This window comes from Erinaceus europaeus, chromosome 5 (assembly GCF_950295315.1).
Source record: "Erinaceus europaeus chromosome 5, mEriEur2.1, whole genome shotgun sequence".
In the NCBI taxonomy this organism is placed as follows: domain Eukaryota; kingdom Metazoa; phylum Chordata; class Mammalia; order Eulipotyphla; family Erinaceidae; genus Erinaceus; species Erinaceus europaeus.
Genome location: NC_080166.1, coordinates 33,638,991 through 33,662,256, shown reverse-complemented (window position 1 = coordinate 33,662,256; position 23,266 = coordinate 33,638,991). Strand labels below are relative to the sequence as shown.

The 23,266-nt window shown below is 42.8% G+C and overlaps 1 protein-coding gene across 7 annotated transcripts in view; it reads right to left on the bottom strand.

The window, feature by feature from the left end:
• Nucleotides 1–5,128: 5,128 nt before the first annotated feature.
• PDZD2 (PDZ domain containing 2) overlaps nucleotides 5,129–23,266 on the bottom strand; it is a 527,012-nt gene continuing 508,874 nt past the window's right edge. For 5 of the 7 annotated variants that reach the window (XM_016191465.2, XM_060191199.1, XM_060191200.1 and 2 more), the window contains 6 exons: nucleotides 21,119–21,236; nucleotides 16,945–17,046; nucleotides 15,979–16,237; nucleotides 12,270–12,404; nucleotides 7,792–8,018; nucleotides 5,129–7,751 (listed from right to left, as the gene is read on the bottom strand). In XM_016191465.2, coding sequence (XP_016046951.2) covers nucleotides 7,852–8,018; nucleotides 12,270–12,404; nucleotides 15,979–16,237; nucleotides 16,945–17,046; nucleotides 21,119–21,236 — 781 coding nt within the window. In that variant the 3' untranslated portion in view covers nucleotides 5,129–7,751; nucleotides 7,792–7,851. Of the gene's footprint in view, nucleotides 7,752–7,791; nucleotides 8,019–12,269; nucleotides 12,405–14,487; nucleotides 14,710–15,978; nucleotides 16,238–16,944; nucleotides 17,047–21,118; nucleotides 21,237–23,266 lie in introns of those variants that run through there. The other 2 variants (XM_060191196.1, XM_060191197.1) reach the window with 2 other exon arrangements.

Below are 23,266 nucleotides of genomic sequence, written 5' to 3'. Positions count from 1 at the left end.
TGTTTGTTTTTCTCTTGCAGCCTTCAGGATCCTTTCTTTATCCTTGTTCCTTTTCATTCTAAATAGGATGTGTCTTTATATCTTTAAGTCTGGGTTAATTCTGTTTGGGACCCTCTGGGCTTCTTGAACCTTTATGTCTTTTATGTTGTCTAGACTAGAGAAGTTCTCATTATGCCCTGTAGAATGTTTTCTTCCCCTCCCTCGCTTTCTTCCACTGGTAGGCCTATAATATGTATATTATTTCTTTTGAAATCATCCCATAGGTCTCTGCTGTTGTTTTCAGTATCTCTTAATCTCTTTTTGAGATCTCTTCTTTCTTAGTTTTCTCTAATTCATCCTCAATCTTGCTCATTGTTTTCTGCTTCATTTAGTCTATTCTCTTTCCTCTGTTGTTTTCTTTAGCTCAGCTATTTTGTTACCCTATTCTGATATTGTATTAGCTTGTTCAGCTAGTTGTGCTCTTAGCTCAGCTATTTCAGCTTTCAGCTCTCTTTATTATCTCGAGATAGCTAGTGCTTTATTTCAGAGTCTCATCTGTTGTTTCTGCATTTCTGATGACAATTCTATTTTTTTAATATTTATTCTTTTGTTGCCCTTGTTGTTTTATTGTTGTAGTTATAGTTGTTATTGATGTTGTCATTGTTGGATAAGACAGAAATGGACAGAGGGGGAGAGAAAGAAAAACACCTTCAGACCTGCTTCACAAGCTTGTGAAGCGACTCCCCTGCAGGTGGGGAGCCGGGGGCTCGAACTGGGATCCTTACACCAGTCCTTGTGCTTTGCACCACCTGCGCTTTACCCGCTGTGCTACTGCCCGACTCCCTCTGATGACAATTTTGAAACACTTTCCTTACTCCTGTGACTAATTCTTACTAGCGTTTGGATGTTGGTCTCATTCTTCTGTGCCTAAAAACCTTTGGGAGGTTTTTAGCTGAACTTTTGTCCTGGTTCATTTCTCCAATGTTTCTCCTTGGTTTAACCATTATTATAGTGTGTTATGAGGTCCTTCTCTCAGTACTTCTCAATCCACTGATCACTCTTGCCTGGATTGACTTGTGTCTAAGTAAGGTACTCAAATAGTTCACAGCTGTGGAAATAACAGTTGTTTCAATGTTATCTCACTCCCTGAGTTGAAGCACAATGGCTGTTAAAGCCTCTTGTTCTTTTTCTTCCTTGTAAGCTATGGTAGTCTGAGGGCTTTTTACCTCTAAGTAGGGTTTTTAGCTTAATCATTCACTCCTGACCAAGAGAAAAAGCAGGGTGGGGGAGAGAAAGCACAGTGGTTATGCAGAGAGACTCTCACACCCCAAGAATCCAAAGCTCCAGGCTCAATTCAGCTTTTCTATCAAGCCTGGCAGCGCTGCTGGGCCCTGTGAGTTTCTAAACAAGTCCCATTTATAGTCTGTAGGTTCTGAGGCAATTATTCACCATGTTCTCATCAGGAGAACAATGTGGAAAGGCTCCCACTATATAGCCCCACTGCTAGACCACCAGGGTATAGATCTTCTTGTGGTCAATTCTCTGCCCCAGATGTCAGGGCCTCCCCCTGCTGCTCCAGCCTCTTAGTGCAGTAGCAAATGGAGACTCACGGGTGCATTTGCTGAGTCTTAGGGGAGTCTTCTCCTCCCTTCAGCAGTCTTTTTGTTTGTAAAAACAGACTGGAGGTGGCTTCTTAGCTGGCAGACTACTACCAGCCTCTCAGGAGTAGATATGGGCTTTAGCCCCAGAAATTTCTCCCTAGGCTCCTCTCTGTCCATGAGCCACACATGTTTTCACTTACCTGTGACTTGGTGGGTTCCCAGTGTAGTCCCAGTCTCGTCTTATTGCAGTCTCAGGTGCTCTTTGATATTCCTTGTTCTCTAGAGAAGTTTCTCAACTGGGCAGAGCTGAAGGTCTGGACAGAGTTGTGGTCTCTAGATGCTCTGGTGATTTTTCTCTCTTTCTCCCCCTCTCCCCCTTTTTTTTTTTAAAGATTTATTTATTCATGAGGAAGATAGGAGAGAGAAAGAACCAGACATCACTCTGGTATATGTGCTGCTGGGGATTGAACTCAGGACCTCATGATTGAGAATACAATGCTTTATCCATTTTGTCACCTCTGGGACCACAAGTTTTTTGTTGTTGTTGTTGTTTTGTTTTACAGAGCTCTGCTGAGCTCTCACTTATGGTAGTTCAGGGGAGTGAACCAGGGACTTTGGAGCCTCAGACATGAGAGTCACTTTGCATAACCATTATGTTACCTACCCTAGCCCCAGGCATGTTTTATTCCCCCACTCCCCACTATGGTTTTTCTAAAACCATTTATTTTAATTACAGAAGTTTTCTGACTTCTATAGAACTGGTCCCTCTCTTTTGCTTTTTTCAAAGTTCTCATGAATTTTATGTTTGCTAGATGATCTTTTGGGGTAATTTTGCTAAGGTGAGAAAGTTCTTTTGTGGGCCGAGATAGCTTATTCAGTAGGATGTATGCTTCACCTAGGTTTGAGCCTCAGCACATAATGGGGGTGTAGAAGCTCTAGTGCTGTGGGGTCTTCCCCTCTTGTTATCTTTACCTGTGGAATAGAAAAGAGTAGAGGAACTGGCATACATGAGGCCCTCTGCTGCTGAAAAAGTTCTTCTGAGATTGTTAGACTAACATATATAGTGGGGGCATTAAAAATCTTCCTTATACTGAGAATTCTATCCTTGAATAATCTAGATCTCTAGAGTTGCTCTAATAATAACTAGACAATAATAAACCTTTGATTTGGTGAGTAGTTTTTGATAGCCACCATATAGTTCTAATATTTTAAGTTTGTGTGTACATGTATTCACCTGTATCATATACAAATTTTCACTATGGTTATACTCTTAAAATATTCTCAAGTTGGATTATACTTTCGGAAATCCCTCTTTTATGCAAAAACAAAGCCTTTTTTATGTGTATTTCTGACTCTGTGGCCCCAGGGCCTTGCATGTGTGTGATTTTAACTATTCCCCAGCTGACATTTTAAAATGTATACTTCATATAGACACATGGGGTGGGGGTGGGGAACAGGAGTCACATCAGAGCTTCTCCTGGTACTGTGGCACTCCCACATGTCACTGGTGTTGGGAAACTGTGATGATGTGATTGAGCTTGGCAGGGCTTGACCTGAGGAGTGCGTCTATCCTGTCAGTCTCTCTACTGAGAGGTTGAGCAAAGAGGGACAGGAGTAACCCCAAAGGTTTGCCCCGTCTTATCAGACTCCCTGCCTCATAAAGCACCCCGCATTCCTGATACTATGGCCATTAGATAAAAAGAAAGAGGGAGATTCAGGAAATTGTGAGGATGTGGTTGAGCTCGGCAGGGCTCACAAAGCACCCTGCATTCCTGATACTGTGGCCTATCTACATAATCATTGTTTTGCCTGAAAGATCCCCACCCATTCCATTCCTTTGATCTATCTATCTTTCTACCCTCAAGACCCTCCCTGCCTGCAGGGTAGTATTAATCTTAAAAGTTAAAACCCTCACAACAATTGCTAAGGAAGTTTCTACCTTCCCAGTCCCCTTTTGCCTTTCTCCGCCCCTTTTGCTTTTCGCCGCCCCTTTCCTAGCCATTTCTGTTTCCAACTTGCCACTTCTGGGTCTGCCTTTTAAAAGCCTTGGCTCTCTGATCAATAAAGATATTGTATTGTTTCACCACCATGTGTCTGTTCCTGTGTCATCTCCCTCATGTTGTTGAGTGAGTAGCAGCCCAGGCTGGCTCCGGTCAAGTTCTCTCCAACCCAGAGAGCATGCACCTGGGAAGAGGCACCCCCACACTAGCCCGGCATCTAGAGCTTGAGCCTAGGCTGCACATATGGCAAGACATATGTCCTTACAGAGTGAGTTAGCCCTTGTTCCTGTATTCCTAACTTTGATGGCAATGATTCTGTATTTTTTGCACCAATTTGATGTAGGCTTTATTTATAGCCCCCCCTCCCTTTTTGGTGCTACTAATATAAATGTTTTCTTCAGTAACACTCATCTCTAAGGGGTTTTGGTGGAATTCTCCAGAATTATATTTCATACCAATTTGTTTTCTCTCAGAATTATAACCCACTATATTACTCTCTTTACTTCAGTTTGATCTTGAATTTTATTGTATGGTATGTGATCTTTAACATTCATGGAATGAACTTGTGTCTATTTCTGTATCAAGACCTGAGTTTCTTTCTTTGAATTTATTTAAGTGAGTTTTAGATTAAAGAGTCAAGCAAACAAATACTGCCACAGGAAAAGCCATCCCAAGTAAGGGTGGACTGAAGTCACCAGAATATTATTTTTGGAGTATATATAAGAAATCCAGTTTGTGTAGCCACAGAAATTGTGACATAGAGTGTCAAAAGAAGTATTCACAGGAGGTTTCTAAGTAAAGGTATGAAGAATTGCGCATACAGACTAATCACTGAAGAGTCGAGGTGAGGTTGGAAACCATGAGTTTGAAGTGTGTGTGGTTGTCTCTAGTACAGGAGGCCTGGAACCAAGACGCTGACTGTTTGGAAGAACTAGGAAAAGCTAAACCTACAGACTAGGCGAGAATTACTGTGCCCTACTGTGGGGGTCTAAGAGAATTTCTAGAGAAGAAAAAGGGCAGGGGGTTCTTATGGTGGAGGAATCTGACCACTGTTGGGGGATTTGAGAACTTAATGAAATTGAGCACAAGTAGTAATTGGGAGTAATAGGCAGGAGGCCAGGAAATTTTCAGTGTATGTCTGACTGACTGGACTTCAGAAGCAGAAGAGTTTGGGATTGTGTCATATCTTTGTGTGGCTTTGAGGAAAAGGTTGATTTCAGTTCTGGGGACTTTAAATCTCACGCATCTAGATGATTAACATTTCTTCTTTTGGATTGACCAGCAGGTTTTTTTTTTTGTTTGTTTGTTTAGAAATATAGGAGGAGAGAAAGAACCAGACATCACTCTGATATATGTGCTGCCAGGGATTGAACTCAGGACCTCTTGTTCAAGAGTGACCTCCCAAACCACTTGACTAGCAGCTTTATTGAAGCAACACAGGACCCCCACCCCCTACCTCCTGTGGTCCTGCAGGGTTTTTTTTGATAATAAACATTTCTTACTTTGATATTTTAAAAGGTGATTTTATAAATGAAAAACTAAAACAGATAGTAAGCAGAGTGTTTATTTTTTTTAAAATTACTTAAAAAAGGTTGTTTACAGAGATGTGGATTTACATAACATGGCGACAACATTTTAAAAAATGTACAGGCTATTTCATATTATTGCACTTACTCTTTAATATATAAGGCATTTAATATTACATAAATAAAGGATAATGTATAATATACAACAGGTGTGGTACCAGTTAAGTCAACCTTAAAGCAAATGAGATGTGGAAGGAAATGAAACCCAACCTATTTCAACCTTCGTGGTATATTCTTATAACAGTGATTTACATGTTATAACACATATTTACCCTCATAGCTTATTGTGAATGTCTGGTAAGTTAAAAAAAAATGAAAGTTTTAGTAGGACAATACCATTAATGTTCACTTCAGAAAGTGTGGGAATTAGACTTATTAGGAATACTAGCCATGCCTTGAACACTAAGACAAATAAATAGCTTTCTATCATAGGGGTCAAAGACACGTTTGGCTATTGCTTCCTCCTTTATATTCTATAGGCCAGGGAACCCTTCTGGCAAGATGTAGAAACGGAATGACTTTCATAGTTTAGTGGGCCAGAGGTCTATCTTTGTATGCCTCAGATCTGAGCATTACAGACTGTTCCATTGTTCCACGTGGCTCTAAAATGCCTGCCATTCAGTAGTAGGCACAGCTGGAAGAGTGGAGGCAAAATAGTTTGAGTGATAACTTCAAATGGACTCTAGCCATTTAGTCAAGAAAGTAGAAATCACAAAACAGACCCCAGAGACTTAAACACAATTTAGCATGCACCTTGCACAGACTTCCTATATAGTATCCTACCTGGAACTGTAGTGAGAATTAGATGCTAAATGAATCAGGCCTGTCTACCTCCTGTTCTACATTTTCTTGTATATACCCTGGGGGCTAGGGAGTAGAGGGAGATACCTGGGTTCAAAACCAGCCAAATATTTCATTCTCATCTTAGGAAAAAAAAAAATCTCTCTGGGCTGAATCCACAGAGGTTTAGTACTATAGTAAAGTACAAACATGACAGCTTAAGCACCTCCAATATCAGGGTCCATTCTTTTCTCTAAGCCATAGACCCACACTGTAAGTACTAAGAGAAATCAGCAACATAGAACGTCTAGCAGCTGTCATTCATGTAGGTATACATTCTTGTGAGTTTTCCAGGGTTCAGTCAGCTGGCCCGAGCCACTTGAGGATTCTACTCCTTTACCTTGAAGAGCAACTCACCCTTGTTCTCCTTACTACATTTTGGCAAATGAAGCGATGAGGACTTAGAATTTAAGGAAAGGTAGAATATGAGTGAAGAAAAGCCAGTTGTGTGACAAAGAAACCACACATCGAGTGGGGACAGCTTCCATGAAGAAGCACAGTGCTTCCAAACAGGAGGGCAGCTGAGGCTAGCAGTGTGAGTCACAACATTCCTCTGCAGCAAATGTGTTTGGCACATGGGGAAAGGAGCAGAAACTTCAGTGACTGCAGAGCTATGTCATTACACCCAGGGCAGGAAGAGGTTGGATGCTTTGAAATGTTGAATTGCTTAATGGTGAGTTAACCACCACTACCACCCCCACCCCCCAAAAAAACAAAACAAAACAAAACTAAACTAAAAGGATTGCTAAGCTTTTCAATTTGGACTGTAAATATAATGTTTATAAATTCAAGGATACTGAAAGGATACTTCATTTCTGAAAATTTAGTTTTAAATTAGTGGTTGAAAAGCATAAAATATAGAAACAGAAACCCAGTGGCTGATATACTGCCTGCTTTTATATTGAACAGTCTTGAATTCAACCACTTATTCAAGACAGATTCCAAACTTGATGCAAGGTGCTGTCAGAGAAGGAACTTTCTGCTCATTCTAAGCATGAAGTTCATTGTTAGTTAAGTATAGCTTGTCAAAACTGCTTTTCTGTAAAACAACCTTATGGCCTGTACTCTTAGATCTGGATCAACTCTCTTCATAGTGATCCATAATCCACTGAGTTGAACTCTTGCATCCATTTGTTGCATATTATACTCAATAAAAATACTTCTCTTTTTAATTTTTTTCTTTTGGGGGAATTCCTGAGCTCAGACTAACCATTTAGTCATAGTTGATTTTTTTTTTTTTCTCTTTAGAGTTTCCATTTTCTTTTCAGGGTAACATTGTAGAACCTACAGGTCTACTTTTCAGAGAATGTGGAAATGTCTAAAAGCATTCTATTTACTTACAAAATTTTATAAAACTATAGTTCAGTTGTGACATCTGTGTTACCCCTTGGGCTTTGTTAGATCCCTGACCACCAGGATTGGGTGTGTTGGGTGAGGTGGCAAAAGGGAAGTGGTGGTCTAGCTCTGTCTTATCAATAGATGAAGAAGGGCATGTCATGTCACGTCTTGGCTCCCCAACAGTAAACATAAAGTTCGGGAGAGGCACTGGAACAAAGTCAGCCCTCCAGGCCTAGGTGGTCCAGGTGGAATACTTCCAGAATTTAGCTCCATTTTGCTGCACACACAGCTTCAGGTGGAAAGAAAGACCTGGAGAATCTTCTAGTCCTTGCCTAAATCTATTTCTCTGTTGCAGGGAACCCATCACTTAAAGAAGTCATTCTGTTCTACTAAATTAAGGGAACTGAAGAAGGGCAAACGCTAGAAGAAGAAGCAGAAGGGAACTGAGAAAAGGAAAGTCTTGTTAATGAGCACTTCCAGTGAGTGCTGTAGGTCCGAGGACTTGTTTCATGAAGAATTCCTGTACTTTCTAATGACCAACTGCACAGGTCCCTCTGGGACAGACTTCATAATATTCCAGGCATCAAAGTGCAAGAGTCCAACCAAGGGTTTCCCGTTGATGGCCAGAATTTCATCCCCAGCTTCTATTGTTCCAGCTTGCTCAGCTGCACCACCTGTGAGAATGAACGCAGAGTACCCATATCAGCTTACAAAGGGTATGACGGTATTTTTATGCTACGGTACCACTCAAGACACACAATGCACAGACTTCAAAACATTAGACTACCAAAAAAAAAAAAAAAAGGCAGCTGACTAGGGGAAGATCATTTGGATGTTTCTAATTAAAAGTTCATCTGAGAGTCTGTAGATGTGTAGATGCAGGCCACCAATGAGTGTGGATACTGACTCCTTACACACAAAGCTTAGCATTTGTACACTATAGCTCTGTATGTGAGGGCAAAATTCGAGTTTTGAAAAACCCAAGTTTAAACCCTTTTCTGTTTACTGTTTTGCACATGTACATCTAAAATAGTCAACTTGAAGAAATGAACACTATCGAGGCATAAGGGAGAAAGGGCTAAGGAACTGAGGTATATCTATTCCATCCTACTTTTTTTTTTTTCTTTTTAAAAAAATATTTATCCTCTTTTGTTTCTCTTTTTTTATTGTTGTAGTTGTCGTTGTTGGACAGGACAGGGAGACATGGAAAGAGGAGGGGAAGACACAGAGAGGGGGGAGAGACAAACACCTGCAGACCTTGCTTCACTGCCTGTGAAGTGACTCCCCTGCAGGTGGGGGGAGGATTCAAACCAGGATCCTTACAGCAGTCCTTGCGCTTTGGCTACCTGCGCTTAACCCGCTGCACAACCGCCCGACTCCTCGTCCTACATTTCTTAGGACTATTGTTAATTACTTGATGCCTATAAATGCAATTTTCAGTTTAAACAAGTTCAAATCTTTCGCAGTCAAGGACAGAAACATTTTATGTTGTTAGTGATTGAGGCAGATTCTGTTATCAGAATTAGGAGCTCTGATCAAGAGGGAATAGAAAGCTTTAGGTTTCCTCATCACTTTTTCAACACAAGTGTTTTCAGATGTACCAAGACACTTTTGTTTGACATACTGGTTAGCACATGTATCCAGTGTCCTGGCCTTCTTGGAATAGTAACTAAAAGTTCCCAGAAATTTTGTGAAGCCAAAACAATTTTATGAGTGGTGTTCTGGGTCTCAAGACATAGAATTCCAATCAAAACAGGAGGCCTTGAGTTATTGGAAAGTGCTTTTGAGTAGCAATCAGATTGAATTATTTGTGCCAAGTTACAAATTTCTCTAAACCTGTTTTCTCATCTGCAGACTGATGTCAGTCACTTTGTTACCTCACACATGCTTTGTTTCATAAGTCCTGGGCACCTTTCAAAGCTGTGTCTCCTGTGAGCAACTAGTAGGGTGTATGTTCCATAGACTACTGCTTGACTCTTCTTTTTTAAAAAGATTTATTTATAGGAGAGAGAACCAGAGCATCACTTTGGCACATGCTAGGCCAGGGATTGAACTTGGGACCTCATGCATGAGAATGCAGTGCTTTACTCACTGCAGTACCTCCTGGGCTACGGCCATTTCATCTGGTGAAAAAGGCATTCATGTATTTCCAGTGGACCCCTCCCTGGGTATGTCCTGTAGTCTGGCTGGGCAGATACTGATCCCCACCAGTCTGCTGCCAATTTGCTCAGTGTCTTTGTGAGCAGTCTGTCAAGTTTGTCAGCTTTCTCTTCTTTTTCACTATGTATCTATCAAGGTTTGGAGTTTTATTCAACTCTATCCTATTTTGCCTTTGAGAACTGTTAAATCTGAACACTCCTATTTTTCTCATTCTTTGTTTTCACTCTGGTACTTCTGATTACTTTTTATGATTTTTTTAAAAGATCTTATCTATTTATTTATTGAGAGAGAGAAGGAACCAGACATCACTCTGGTAAACGTACTGCCTGGGATTGCACTCAGGACCTTGTGCTTGAGTGTCCAGTGCTTTCCCACCACCTCCAGACCACATACTTTTTATCTCTTTATTCCCTTGGGTAACATGCTTTCTATGTATTCTTAAAATTCTTTTGATTTAGATACTTGAGTGGCCTGGAAGATGGTGCAGTGGCTAGCACTTTGTACTGAAAAGGTGTTTGGTTACCATCATCACCTATGCCAGAGAGCTGGTTTGGTTCTTTCTGGTGTTAATCTTAAAAATAAACAGGAAGCTAGGCAATGGCACACTCTGTTGAGCACACACAATACCATGCACAAGGACTTGGGTTCTAATCCCTTGTTCCCATCTGCAGGGGAGGGGGTAGGGGAGGCTTCATGAGTGAAGCAGGTCTGCAGGTATCTTCCTCCCAATCGAAAAACGGCTGCCTGGAGTGGTGAATTCATCATGCAGGCACTGGTGATGATAGCCCTGGTGGCAAAATACATCACACATATGTGTATCTATGTCTATTTTGCCATATCTGCCTGTTTCTTTAGCATGCCTCATTGGTCTTACTTCATGAAAAATATTTTTAACAGCTTCTACTGTTTATTGGTTGGTTGGCACTCTCATGAAAGTGATTCCTTGTGGACTCTGTAACGTGGAGAACTGTCCTGTGAGTCCCCTCACAGTCAAGGTCTTTCACATATTCCTTATCTTGGCCCTCTGTTTTACTGCTTTCTCTGGGACCATGAATGCTGCCACCAGGGTGGAAGCAAGTGCCATCACAAGCCAAATTCAAGTCACTCAAACTGTGAGGGTACTCAGATGTGAGCACTGAAGGCTCAGACTCTGTGCAACTTACATAGAGGGGCTCATTTTCACTTTTAGACCAGAGCACTGCTCAGCTCTGGCTACTGGTGCCAAGGACTGAACCTGGTATCTTTCATATGCAAGTCTTGTGTGTTACTACTATGATGTCTCCCTAGCCCCAGTTCTACTTTTGATTGATACAATTTTTAAGTACAATTCCATATTTAAGGATAAGAGGTGTCTTATATAAGATAAGAGGTGTGTGTATATATAAGTACTGTGGATCAGAAGTGGGAAGGGGGAGACTTCTGAGTTATAGAGATGGCCTTATTTATTGGGAGTCGGGCGGTAGTGCAGCGGGTTAAGTGCATGTGGCACAAAGCACAAGAACTGGCATAAGGATCCCGGTTCAAGCCCCTGGGGGCAGGGGGTCGATTCACAAGCAGTGAAGCAGGTCTGCAGGTGTCCGTCTTTCTCTCCCCTCTCTGTCTTCCCCTCCTCTCTCCATTTCTCTCTGTCCAACAATGACGACAACATCAATAACAACAATAACTACAACAATAAAAAAAACAGGCAACAAAAGGGAATATATTTTTTTTAGAAAAAGAAATGACCTTATTACTCACTGACCTTATTTTGTAGTATGCTCAAACTTTCAATGGGTTTCAGATGCTAACTAGACTGTAAAAACACAAGCTAGATAGCAGCCCTATATGTCACTGTGGATATAAAGTCACTTTGTGAACTTGAATAGTTGATTTTATAATCTTTGGACAGTTTTCAAAAATCTCTTTTGGTTCTGGGGCTGAGCTACTAATAATATAATTAAGCCAGTAGCATGTGTAAAATGTTTATATGAGGCTATACAATAGGATATGTGGCAGTATTTGAGTATGACATTTGTGTAAATATTGTTCAGCTCAGAAACCTAAAGAGAATTTTTGAAAAGCATGTTTAAGATAAAAAACTGAAAGTTCTGGAGACCTCAACTCCCAGCTACTCCACTGACATCTGAAATCTAATATTTCCAATTTTTTTTTGGCTGCCAGGGTGATTACTGGGGCTTGATGCTGACACTATAAATGCACTGCTGCTGGCAGCTTTTTTTTTTTTTAATGTGACTGGGGGGGGGGAACAAAGACAACTGCAGACTGCTTTACTGCTTGTGAAGCTTCCCTGCTATGAGGTGGGGTGTGAGTGCACCACTGCCCACCCATTTCCTTCGTTATAACAGTACTTAAGTTAATATATGCAAAATGCAGCAAACCAGGAGCCAGGTGGTGGTGCACCTGGTTAAGCGCACAAATTACAGTGCACAAGGTCCCAGGTTCAAGCCCCTGGTCCCCACCTGTAGGGGGAAAGCTTCACAAATGGTGAAGTAGGGCTGCAAGTATCTCTCTGTCTTCCTTTCCCTATCTCCCCAACTCCTCTCAATTTCTGTCTCTATCCTATAATAAATAAATAAATAATTAAATAAATACTAAAAAACAAGCAAAAAAAGAAAATGCAGCAAACCCTAAGTGTCACAAGGCATTACACACATTAGATTTTTTACAAACAAATGTGACTTCCAAACAGAAGACACAGACATGGAAGGAGAACAGGTAGTAGGGGGGGGTGGGGGGGGGGCTCACTGGATTTTCCGGGACATTACCTTTGTACACTCTTTTAATGACTAGGGGCCCGTCTCCAGACATGGATGATTTTCCACCGTCCAGACTTAAGCCAAGCCCAGCCGAGGTCTTCAACACTTCAACACACAAGGTGTCATGAGCTGCCACACTTCTCCCTGCAACAATAGCATATGAACATGACAGTAATAGGCCTGCTCAGCACCTCACAGGTTACGGTGGTTGTCTGTAGCCCCATGCCCATCATTTTGAGACCAGCTTTTAGGTTGGCCTCCTAAATGTATAACAGTTATGCGCTCCTGACTTTGTTCTTCCTGTGTCTACTTACCTAGCATTCCCTGAAAACCTGGAGAGTGTGTTAATGCTCCAGTAGAAACTCCAGAAACAAAATGGCTGTCAGGCTCCACACACTGGTAGTACATGGCTCAACAAAGACCCACTTGAGCAGTTAAATTTGGCTGCCTGCCCACAGCAGCAGACCCTCACAGAGGGATCCTGAGAGCCTGCCGCACCCACATGCCTGGCCTCATGTGTGACTGTGGTGTGGGTCTGAGGCTTCCTGGTATCCACAGGAACATCTTCCATTGGCCACGCTGCCTCTCACACTAGGTACCTTGTCTCCTGGTAGCACTACAGGAGAGGTTTCCATGGTGATGCCTGCTTCTTAGCAGCCAACTTGGGTCATTTGTGTGTTGCTTTGTATAAGCCTGGCTGGGGCCTGTCTTGGGGTCTGAGTAAGGATTTAAACAGTGCCTTTTAGTCCCTTAACAGGGCCAGCTGTATGCACTAGTTGGAAGGGTTCACTGAGTTGCTTGGAAGGTGGGGGAAAATCACAGACTAAAGTGTCCATGTAGAGCTGAGGCTGTGCTAGCATCAGTGCCCTAGAACATGAAGGCTAGTCCGTGATTGTAGCTTATTGTGAAGATTTATCGCCATGGCAACAATATAATTTTCCAACAGATGAACTGACTTGCTGGGGCTTGGTGCTGGCACTGTGAATCCACTGATCCCAGTGGTCTTTTAAATAGGACAAAAATTGAGAGGGGACAGGGATAGAGAGGGAGAGAAAGATATCAGCTGACCTGCTTCACCGCTTGTGGATATCAGCTGACCTGCTTCACCGCTTCCCTCTGCAGTTGGGAAGTGGGGGCTCAAACCAGGGTCCTTGCACATGGTAATATATGCTCTCCACTCTTGACTACACACTGGAATCATCTGGAAACCTCAGGTGGCTAGTGAAGTTCACCACCTCTTAGATAAGCCAATTTAAAGGAGTTAAGGGGGAAGTCCTGGGCATCAGAAGATGGCTTACCTGGTAGAACACACTCACTACCTTGCCAGAGGACCTGTATGGGGAAGCTTCATGAATGGTGGAGCAATGCCACAGTGTCTCTCACCCTCAACTAAAAAAAGGGGAGCACTAGGTGGCTTACCTGTTAGAGCACACGTGAGGACCCAAGTTTGAGCACCCAATCACCACATGGAAGTGCCTGCAGGGGCCAGTTTCCCAAGTAGTGAAGCAGTCTCTCTCCTCTAGCTAAAAGAAAAAACATGGGGGCCGGGCAATGAAGGACCTGGATTTGAGTTCCTGCTCCCCACCTGCATGAGCAGTGAAGGTCTGCAGGTGTCTATCTTTCTCCCTCTCCTATCCAATAAAATAGAAAGGAAAAAATGGTTGCTGGGAGTAGTAAATTTGTAGTGCCAGCGCTGTGCCCCATCAAGATCCCTGCTGGCAAAAATACAACACAAAAAACAGGGCATCCAGGAGCAGAGGAATTGTATAGGCCTGGAGCAACAGTGAGAGCCCAGGTAGCAACAAGAAGCTTCCCAGATCTTCTAATGTGCAGCCTGCTACAAATCCAAAGTGATGTTCTCAGTGCATAGGATCCTCCTTCTGGGGGTTAGGAGTTTGAAGTAATTTTTGTGCACTGAGGCATTTTATTTGCACTTAGTGTATTACACCCCTAGACAAAGAATGCCAGGATTTTCCCTCCTGTCTTGCTGTTTTTTTTTTTTTTTTATATTTATTTTCCCTTTTGTTGCCCTTGTTTAACATTGTTGTGGTTATTATTGTTATTGACGTCGTTGTTGTATAGGACAGAAATGGAGTGCGGAGGGGAAGCCAGAGGGGGAGAGAAAGATAGACACCTACAGACCTGCTTCACAGCCTGTGAAGCGACTCCCCTACAGGTGGGGAGCCCGGGGCTCGAACCGGATCCTTAAGCCGGTCCTTGCGTCTTGCTCTTTCTTTATCCATGATGGTAGCTGAGGTTGTCAGGATAGTGAAACCAAACTGACAGGATGGGAGCAGGTTATTCTGCCATTTTGAGCTGCACAGCAAATCTGGGGCTGATCACTCCATGGACTTGTTGAACTTGCCAGTGAGCTTCACAATGATTTTCCCAGCTCTGTGGACACCAATGATTTCAAATTCGCCTGTGTAACGATGCTTCATCATCAGTGCTATAAATCAGACAATGACTTTGGAGCACGGTCTAAGAAGAATCTGGTGTTTGCCTCTTTTTTTTTTTTTTTGGCACTGTTGACGCTCTTGAGCACATCAGCCAGGACATTCCTGTGCACGTTATGGCAGCACAAAAACACGGAATGTTTAAGCCCTCAATATGCTTATAGATGGCAGCTATCTGGTTCAAGACTCGAACTTGTCAGGACTGAGCACCAAATGATTCCTTCTGACTGCCTAATACGTCTCTGGAATCCCACTGAAAGTACACCAAGCAACAGACAGTGTGAGCAAGATGGCAGCTGATGGCTGACTAAGGTCCTCAGGTATGAAAGTGAGACAGTAGAGCAGAAGGAAGACAAAATTCTGGCACTCTGGAGGCATCTGAACAAGAAGAGTTTTATTATTCAGTGGAATCACCATTTCCAGTCAAGACGTTAACAACGCTCATGTCAACATGAAGCCAAGTGAGGCAGAGCTGCCCTTGATTTTCTTGGGGAGGGGATGCAGAGCAGAAGTAGGAGGCCCTTGGGCTGGCAAACGAGGGCCGTCTAATAACAACAAACCCTCATGTCCTAGGTTCAGTCTCTGGCATCACCCTAAACCAGAGCAGTGCAAAGGCGCCTTCATTTTAGTTTTGAGTTAGAGAGTCTGACATTCTGAAGTGGAAAGGGTACTTAGCATGGAGGGCTGAGGGATAGTCTATTGCAGAGTTTCTTTTCATCCTAAGTAACCCAGGCTGTCTTTTAAGATTAAAAAAATATTTATTTATTGAATACACAGACAGTATAGAGCTCTAGGAACAGAGAAAGTGAGTGACATCTGCAGCACTGCTTCAGTGCAGGTGAGGGGTAGGGGTTTCAACCCGTATCCTTGTGCATGGTAATGTGCACTTAATCTAGTGGGCCCAGCCCTTGCAATCTGTTTTTAAGCATGTTTGTCCCCTTACTTCTCTGTTCTTGAAGGAACGTAAGCCTTAATATTTGCCCAACAATTCTCATTTTTTAGGATTCATCTTTGTTTAATTTCTCCATCAGGAGTTTCCTGCTTTACTTGTGAACAAGCTTCCTTCAAGGATAGTTGGAGATGCTCGCCAACAGTGTGGCGATAATACAGTCTTGTAGCTTACTGTGACACTGCACCCACAAACACCAGACTGCACTCCACTTCATTCCTATCACCCAGATGGAACCTGTTATTTCCCTTTCTATTCATCACGAATCTTATGTCAGCAGCACACACTCTAGTGGTTGCTGAGCTGATCTCACCTGGTCCAGTTTCTAGGGGGGTGGTCCTTCTGGACAGTGAGCCCTTTCCATTCCCTGTGGGAGGCTCCTGCCTGGGCTGGTCATTCCTTTTCTTCACGACTATGAGGACGTCCCTGTGCAGTTGTGCTTGGTGCAGAACCTTTAGGACATCCCCATGGGCTAAGCCAGCCAGTGAGAAGCCATTGACTGACAGGAGGAAGTCTCCTTTGTTCACAGTCCTTTCCTGAGATGCAGGCCCCTGAGACAACACCCTGTGGACCTGGGCCAGGAGACAAGAAAAGCCAAGTTCATTTATGACCTCCAGTCAAAGCTAAAGGGTAGACTATAGATCTGTAGCTAACAAACTCTCTAAGAGCAAGTTCCCCAAATCAAAGACTTAACAGTAAGAAGAATACAATTACAAATGTGAGTGCCAGCATTCGGACACATTTCTGCTCAAGTCCCTGGCATTCCATGGGCAAGAAGACAAAGATGAACACTATCTAGGTCTGTTCAAGGAAAATGGGCTACCTAGCCATTTCTCAAGTCTTTGAAGTGATGGAAGCACTAAGTTATTGTTTTGCAGAAGGGAGTAATTTTGGAAGCAAATCAAGAGTGTTTACAGTTAATGTCAGTATTTTTCTGATGCTTCAATTATTTAGGGAGATTAGCACACACTCGGACAGAGCTTTGAGCCTCTAGCACCACCTAACATCTAGCTGATTTAAAGGGGTGGGGGTAGGTCACACTAAGAATTGGTGAGTGTTGAAAGAGTAGAGACAATTGTGTTTGTTTATGTTGGCCTCTAGTAGATTACCAAGTTTGTATGTCAGTCAACTAGGTGGTAAGCATGCACTGCTTTCCCTACTTTACCATTTTTGCTTTGGTAGCAGAAAGCATTTACCCGCTGCCTTTAAGATGTGTTTCGGCATGGTCAAATTCCTCAAATTGTGACTTGCGCCAAAGCATCTTAAAATTGTCACTTACCACAACTGATTTTGGCTCCATGTCTGTCCCGCCTGCCACACTGAATCCCAGACCTGATCCTTCTTTCTTATTCAAGACTATGAAGCAAACATCGTCTTTATTCTAGTTGGGGGGAAAAACACACACACACACACACAAAAAAAAAAAAAACAGGGAAGACCCTTGTGAGTCCTTGTGTGAGGATCTACTGGAAATCCTCTAGTTCCACAGCTTCTTACTGCCACCATTTTGTGGTTCAGCAGTGTCAGTACTGGGATTATGTACCTCATCTCAACCACCCTGTAGTTATATACAAGGAAGAGGGGCATGAACTAGGTACAGGGGAGATCTGATGAAAGCACATAATCTGACAGTGAAAGGATATGTTAAGTCTGCAGCCTAGCAGTGCCATTACCAATAAGCGCACAGAGACTATGAGCCAGGTTAGAGCACGCTGAAGCCATATGCTTTTTGCCTTCATCCTCCTGTGGTCAGGGCATTTACATTTCACATGCAGCTAATGAGCCAGAAGTCTTCAAATGCAAAATACATGCAAACTAGTTTAAGTACATTGAGACTACCACACACCTAGTAGTGCCCTACGGCTAAGCTGAAACAACAAAAAACTGTTTTTAAGCAGAACTAACAAGAATCATTAGCTGGGCTAATTCTGAATTTTCACTTCTTTGCCCACACACAACACTTAAAATACTTGCATTTGCTAGGTTTCTCATAAAGTGGTTTATAAATCCACTTCAGTGTCCTCAAACAGCACACAGCACTAGAAAAAGGAAGCTGGGTGGTGGCACACCTGGGTTGAATGCACATATTACAGTGCTCAAGGACCCGGGTTCAAGCCCCCAGTCGCAACCTGCAGGGGGAAAGCTTTGCAAGTGGTAAAGCAGTGCTGCAGGTGTCTCCCTGTCTCTCCATCTTCCCCTTTCCTCTCGATTTCTGGCTGTTTCTATCTAATAAATAAATGTAGATAATAAAAATTAAAAAAAAAGAAAAAGGGTTAGTAATCGCTTTCAAGGATCACTTTGAGAAGAGAAAGTGAAAATGTTGAGGAGGTAAACCTGTCAATATTGTGCTGGGGAATGTAGAAAGTGTTCAGTCTTATTAGTCCTGAGCATGTCATGCTGCTCCAGAATTCCTTTAAACCAGGGCTTCCTATGCTGACACTAGAATGTCCTACACATAAGTTCAGGAAGGCTGGGATTTTGACTTGATGGGTAAGTTAAATCACATATGTGCCCACTCAATGTTCAGTGATAGAGTAATGACTTAGCTTTCTCAGCAAAACCTGGAAGTTGGGGTTTGATAAATGACCTTTGTGTGGCTTCTCGAAGGTAAAGTTTGCAGCTGAAATAAGACTACTTATCAGATACCTGCTTTACTGGAGCAGAGAATGTTTGCAAATGGAAATCTCCTGTACTATGTTTTATCAAAATTCCAAATTGATTCAAAACTTTCCAGTTGTGTTTGAGATTATAAGTGCAGTGGAAGCTGACTGTTAGGCCAAATTCTAACTCTGAAAAGCTCATCACAGCTTTAGGGAAAGATAGATCCGTAGCAGTAATTTCAAGGTTTGGACATGTTGAAGTCTCTCATCTTTGCCAGTAACCCCAGAAAGACACAGAAAATCATTTTGTGCACTTAGTTTTCAGCACCTGTAAACGATACCCGTTGGGGGCAGGGAGGGCAAGGCAAGAAATTGTAGTGTAAAAGCAGAAGATCAATCAATCTCTGAAATAAACTGAAGACAAAACACAAGGATAAAATGAATACTGAGAAGTAATCTTTTTAACACCAAACCACAATTCCCCTCCAAGGTGGGGGAGGGGGGCCCCAGAAAACTCCCCTGGGGCAGCCCTTTGGATTGTGTCTGCACAGAAAAGAATCCCAACTTTGTGGTTTCTGAAAATGTGAGCATTGGGTGAGACTCTTTTTGACACACACACACACACACACACACACACACACACACACACACACACACACACACACACACACACTAATACTTATTCCTTTTCGTTGCCCTTATTTTACTGTTGTAGTTGTTGATGTCGTCATTGTTGGATAGGACAGGGAGAAATGGAGAGAGGAGGGAGAGAAAGACACCTGCAGACCTGCTTCACCACTTGTGAAGCGACTCCCCTGCAGGCAGGGAGCCTGGAGCTTGAACTAGGATCCTTATGCCGGTCGTTGCGTGGTGCCTGCACAACGGATCTACCGCTCCTAGTGGCTATTTCTTGCTTTTTTTTTTTTTTTTTAAAGAGAAATGGGAGGATAGAGACCTGTGAAGCTTTCCCCCCTGCAGGTGGGGATCAGGGGCAGGTCGTTAAGACAGGTCGTTCCCCATGATAACATCCCAGGTTCTTAGATTCAGATTTTTTTCCCCCTTTGGTCATGACCAGGATGGCTATTTCAAATCAAGTGAAAGAGACCACAGCATTGAAGCTTCTTTCAATGTGGTTGGGGACTGGGCTTGAACCTGGGTAATGACGTAGCAAAATAGCACACTATCCCAGTGAGCTATTTTGCCAGTCTTCCCTTCTTAGATCTCATCTAACAGTAAATGTCTAGATCAAAGGGCACTGGCAGAGTGTGAGCCAACTCTGCCACCTTGACTGGAAATCCTTGAGTTAAGACTGGCATGTAAGAAACACATTTTAAAATCAATTTAAAAAAAAAAAAGTGGTTACATGTAATGAGTTGAAAAAGGAAGGGAGATGAGTTCCTTTCAATGTAAAAAATGACAGCTCAAGATACGAAACCACACAGACCCAAACCAGGGGTCTGAGAACAGGGTAGAAGTCAAAGGAAATTGGTCTTCTCTGTCCCATCCCATCTCTTCCTAATCTGGCTCATTAGATGCCAATCAATGCCAAGCCTTCTTGGCTAACAGAAGCTTTGGAACAGTGTTCTTGGACAATTATATCAACCCAAGTATATGCCATTCAAAAAAAATGTTCGGGGGCCAGGAGTAGTACAGTGGGTTAAACATACATGGTGCAAGGACCAGCACAAGGATCCTGGTTCGAGCCCCCAGCTCCCCACCTGCAGGAAGGTTGCTTCACAGGCAGTAAAGTGGTCTGCAGGTCTCTTTCTCTCCTCCTGTCTGTCTTCCTTTCCTCTATTTTTCTCTGTCCAACCCAACAACAACAGCTATAACAACAATAGCTACAACAAAAGTGGGGAAAATGGTCTCCAGGAGCAGTGGTTTCATAGTGCAGGCACTGAGCCCCAGTTATAACCCTGGAGGCAAAAAAAAAAAGTTCATGTGGGCTTTTTTCCCTCTCTAGACAAACACCTTAGTTCAGGTCTGTCTGGACAGTCCTGAGAAATGAGTCCTAAGAAATGTGTTCAGCAGTGAATTATCCTAGATATGAACCTGTGCTTTGTTATGTTGGTGGTCATGCAGTTAACGGAAAAATGTTATTTATAATGACTGATAAGTTTCTTTGACTGGAAACTTGCTTCAGAAGTGCTCATCCTTGGGGCAGGTCATGTTACACACATCCACTTCTGCAGGAAGCTTATGCCACTAACATCAACTCGATGCCCAGGACTTTGATGCCTGAGGGCATTTTATGTACCAGAGTAGTGCTCTGTCATTTCTCTCCTCTCTGAGTCTTGTGAATCTCTCATATGAAATAATCCTTTTTTAAAAAAAGCCTGAAGTCTAGATTTTTCTTTTCTTTTTTGATCGTCACTGAGACTACAGCACTCCAGGATGACTTTTTCAGATAGAGGGAGAGAAACAGAGCACGGAGGCTTCCTCCAGTGCAGTGGGAATTGGGCTTGAACTTGGGGTGCACACAGGGCAAAGCAACACACTATCCAAGTGAGCTATTCTGCTGACCTTGCAGTCTAGGTTTGGTAACTTATTTACTGGATGGAGACAGACAGCTGCAGCACCACTTCACTGCTCACCTCCACCATAAACGAGGACTGGGGGCTTGAATTCAGGTCCTTATTCATGGTGACATGTGTGCGCTCAACCAGGTGCATCACCACTTAGCCCTGAAGTCTAGGTTTGTTTGTAAGACAAGACAACAAATTGAGCCAAAAAAAAAAAAAAAAAAAAATCACAGCATGGAACTCAGAATGGAAGGTTCTTTGGGTTTGAGGTACTGTCTAGGTCCAGCTGAGGCAGTGCTTTCATTTCCTGTGTTTTCTCTACTTCACTCACCTCTGATTGTGCTTTCGCCTCCTGAAGGAGAGTTAGGATGGTTGATTTTGACCCCACTGATGACAAAACAGACTGTAACCTCTGCTGGTCTCCTGTTGAGCCTAGGAGCTGATCCAAACTACACAACAACACAGATACAGGCATTTAAAGAACATGAAGGAATAACGATGTTTTATTATGTCATCATAATGCATTTTAAAATGACCTCCTTTCTTTTTATTTTGCCTCTAGGGTTATCACTGGAGCTTGGTACCAGCACTATGAATCTACCATTCCCAGTGGCCAATTTTTCCTTTTCCTTTTTTTTTTTTTTCTATTTTATTCTATAGGACAGAGAAATTGAGAGAGGAGGAGGAGATACAAGGAGAAAGATAGATACCTGCAGACCTGCTTCACAGCTTGTGAAGTGTCCCAGCTGCACTTGGGGAGCAGGGACTTGAACCCAGATCCTTTTGTGGGTCCTTGTGTGCTTAACTGGGTGCGCCACTGCCCGGCCCTTTTCTCTCAACTGTTGATGTCCCTAGTGGCCTTTATATGGGTTCAGGGGTGCCATCAAGATGTTAGGAGGCAGTGTATTGCATCAAAGTAAAAGACTGGGGTGGGGAGAGGGGAGAGTACAGGTCCTGGAACAGGATGGCAGAGGACCTAGTGGGGATTGTATTGTTGTGTGGAAAGCTGAGAAATGTTAGGTATGTACAAACTATTGTATTTACTGTTGACTGTAAAACAGTAATCCCCCATAAGGAATTAAAAAAAAAATGACATTAGGAGGCCAGTAAAGGAGTTTCACTGAAAATTCTCTGACATCTTTTTTTTAAAAATTATCTTTACTTATTTATTGGATAGAGTCAGAAATGGAGACGGCAGAGGAAGACAGAGAGGGAGAGAATAGAGAGACACCTGTAGCCCTGCTCCACCGCTTTCCCTCTGCAGATGGGGACTGGGGGCTTGAACCTGGGTCCTTAAGAACTCACCCAGGTACACCACCGCCCGGCCTCCATTTTCTGACATCTTAACTCAGCCACCTTCATGGGCTCAAACACTTCGCCTCTTACCATGCTCCTGCCATATCGGCCTCTCTTCAGAGCAACATTCTGATGAAGGCTTCTCCTTACAGGTACTTTATTTTCCCAATTATGAAATTAAAAACAATAAGTGGGGCTGTGGTGGGGCACCCTAGTAGTGTGCACATGTTTTTATGCACAAGGACCCAGGTTCAAGTCCCGGGTCCCCACCTAGAGGAGGGACACTTCATGAGTAGTGAAGGTGAAGTAGGTGTCTCTCCATCTCTGTCCCCCTCCCACCTTCTCAATCTCTGTCTTTATTAAATAGAAAAAAAATAAAGTGGTCTCTGGGAGTGGTGGATTCATCATGTAAGAATCAAGCCGCAATAATCACCCTAATGCCTATCAACAGCCGAGTGGATGAAGAAGCTATGGGATACATACTCCATATATGCAATCAAAAAAGATGGTATTGTGTCCTTTGGGACAAAAATGGATGGAAGGGGGGTTGATTATGCTTAGCAAAATAAGAGGCCAAAGACAATTACTGAATGCTTTCACTTGCTGGATCTAGAAAACTAAAACATGAACTTGCAAAAATAGTAATGACAACAAAGAACAGAAGTAGTCAAATTCTAAGATTTTTATGATAACTATGGTGTGGTCACTATGGGAAAGGTAGGCACAGAATTTTGATGATAGGCGTGGTATGGAATCATACGTTGTAGTGTAATAATCTTGTAAACCACTATTAAGGGACTAATAAAAATTTTTTAAAAGGGATAGATATGCAATATGATGGCCCAGACTGGATCCTGGAATAGCAATAGTACACTGTGGGATCCATTCAGTGGAATCTGAAGAAAGCCTGTAGTTTGTGCTGTTCCCATGTTAATTTCTTATTTTTGATCAGTGCCCAGGATCTATGTACGACCTTCACATTAGAAGGCACTGGGTGGGGCCAGGTGGTGGCACACTTGCTTGAGCGCACGCTACAGTGCACGAGGACTCAGGTTCGAGTCCCCAGTCCCCACCTGCAGGGGGAAAGCTTCACAAATGGTGAAGCAGGGCTGCAGGTGTCTCTCATACTCTCTATCCCTCCCCTTCCCTCTTAATTTCTGTCTCTATCCAATAAATAAATAAA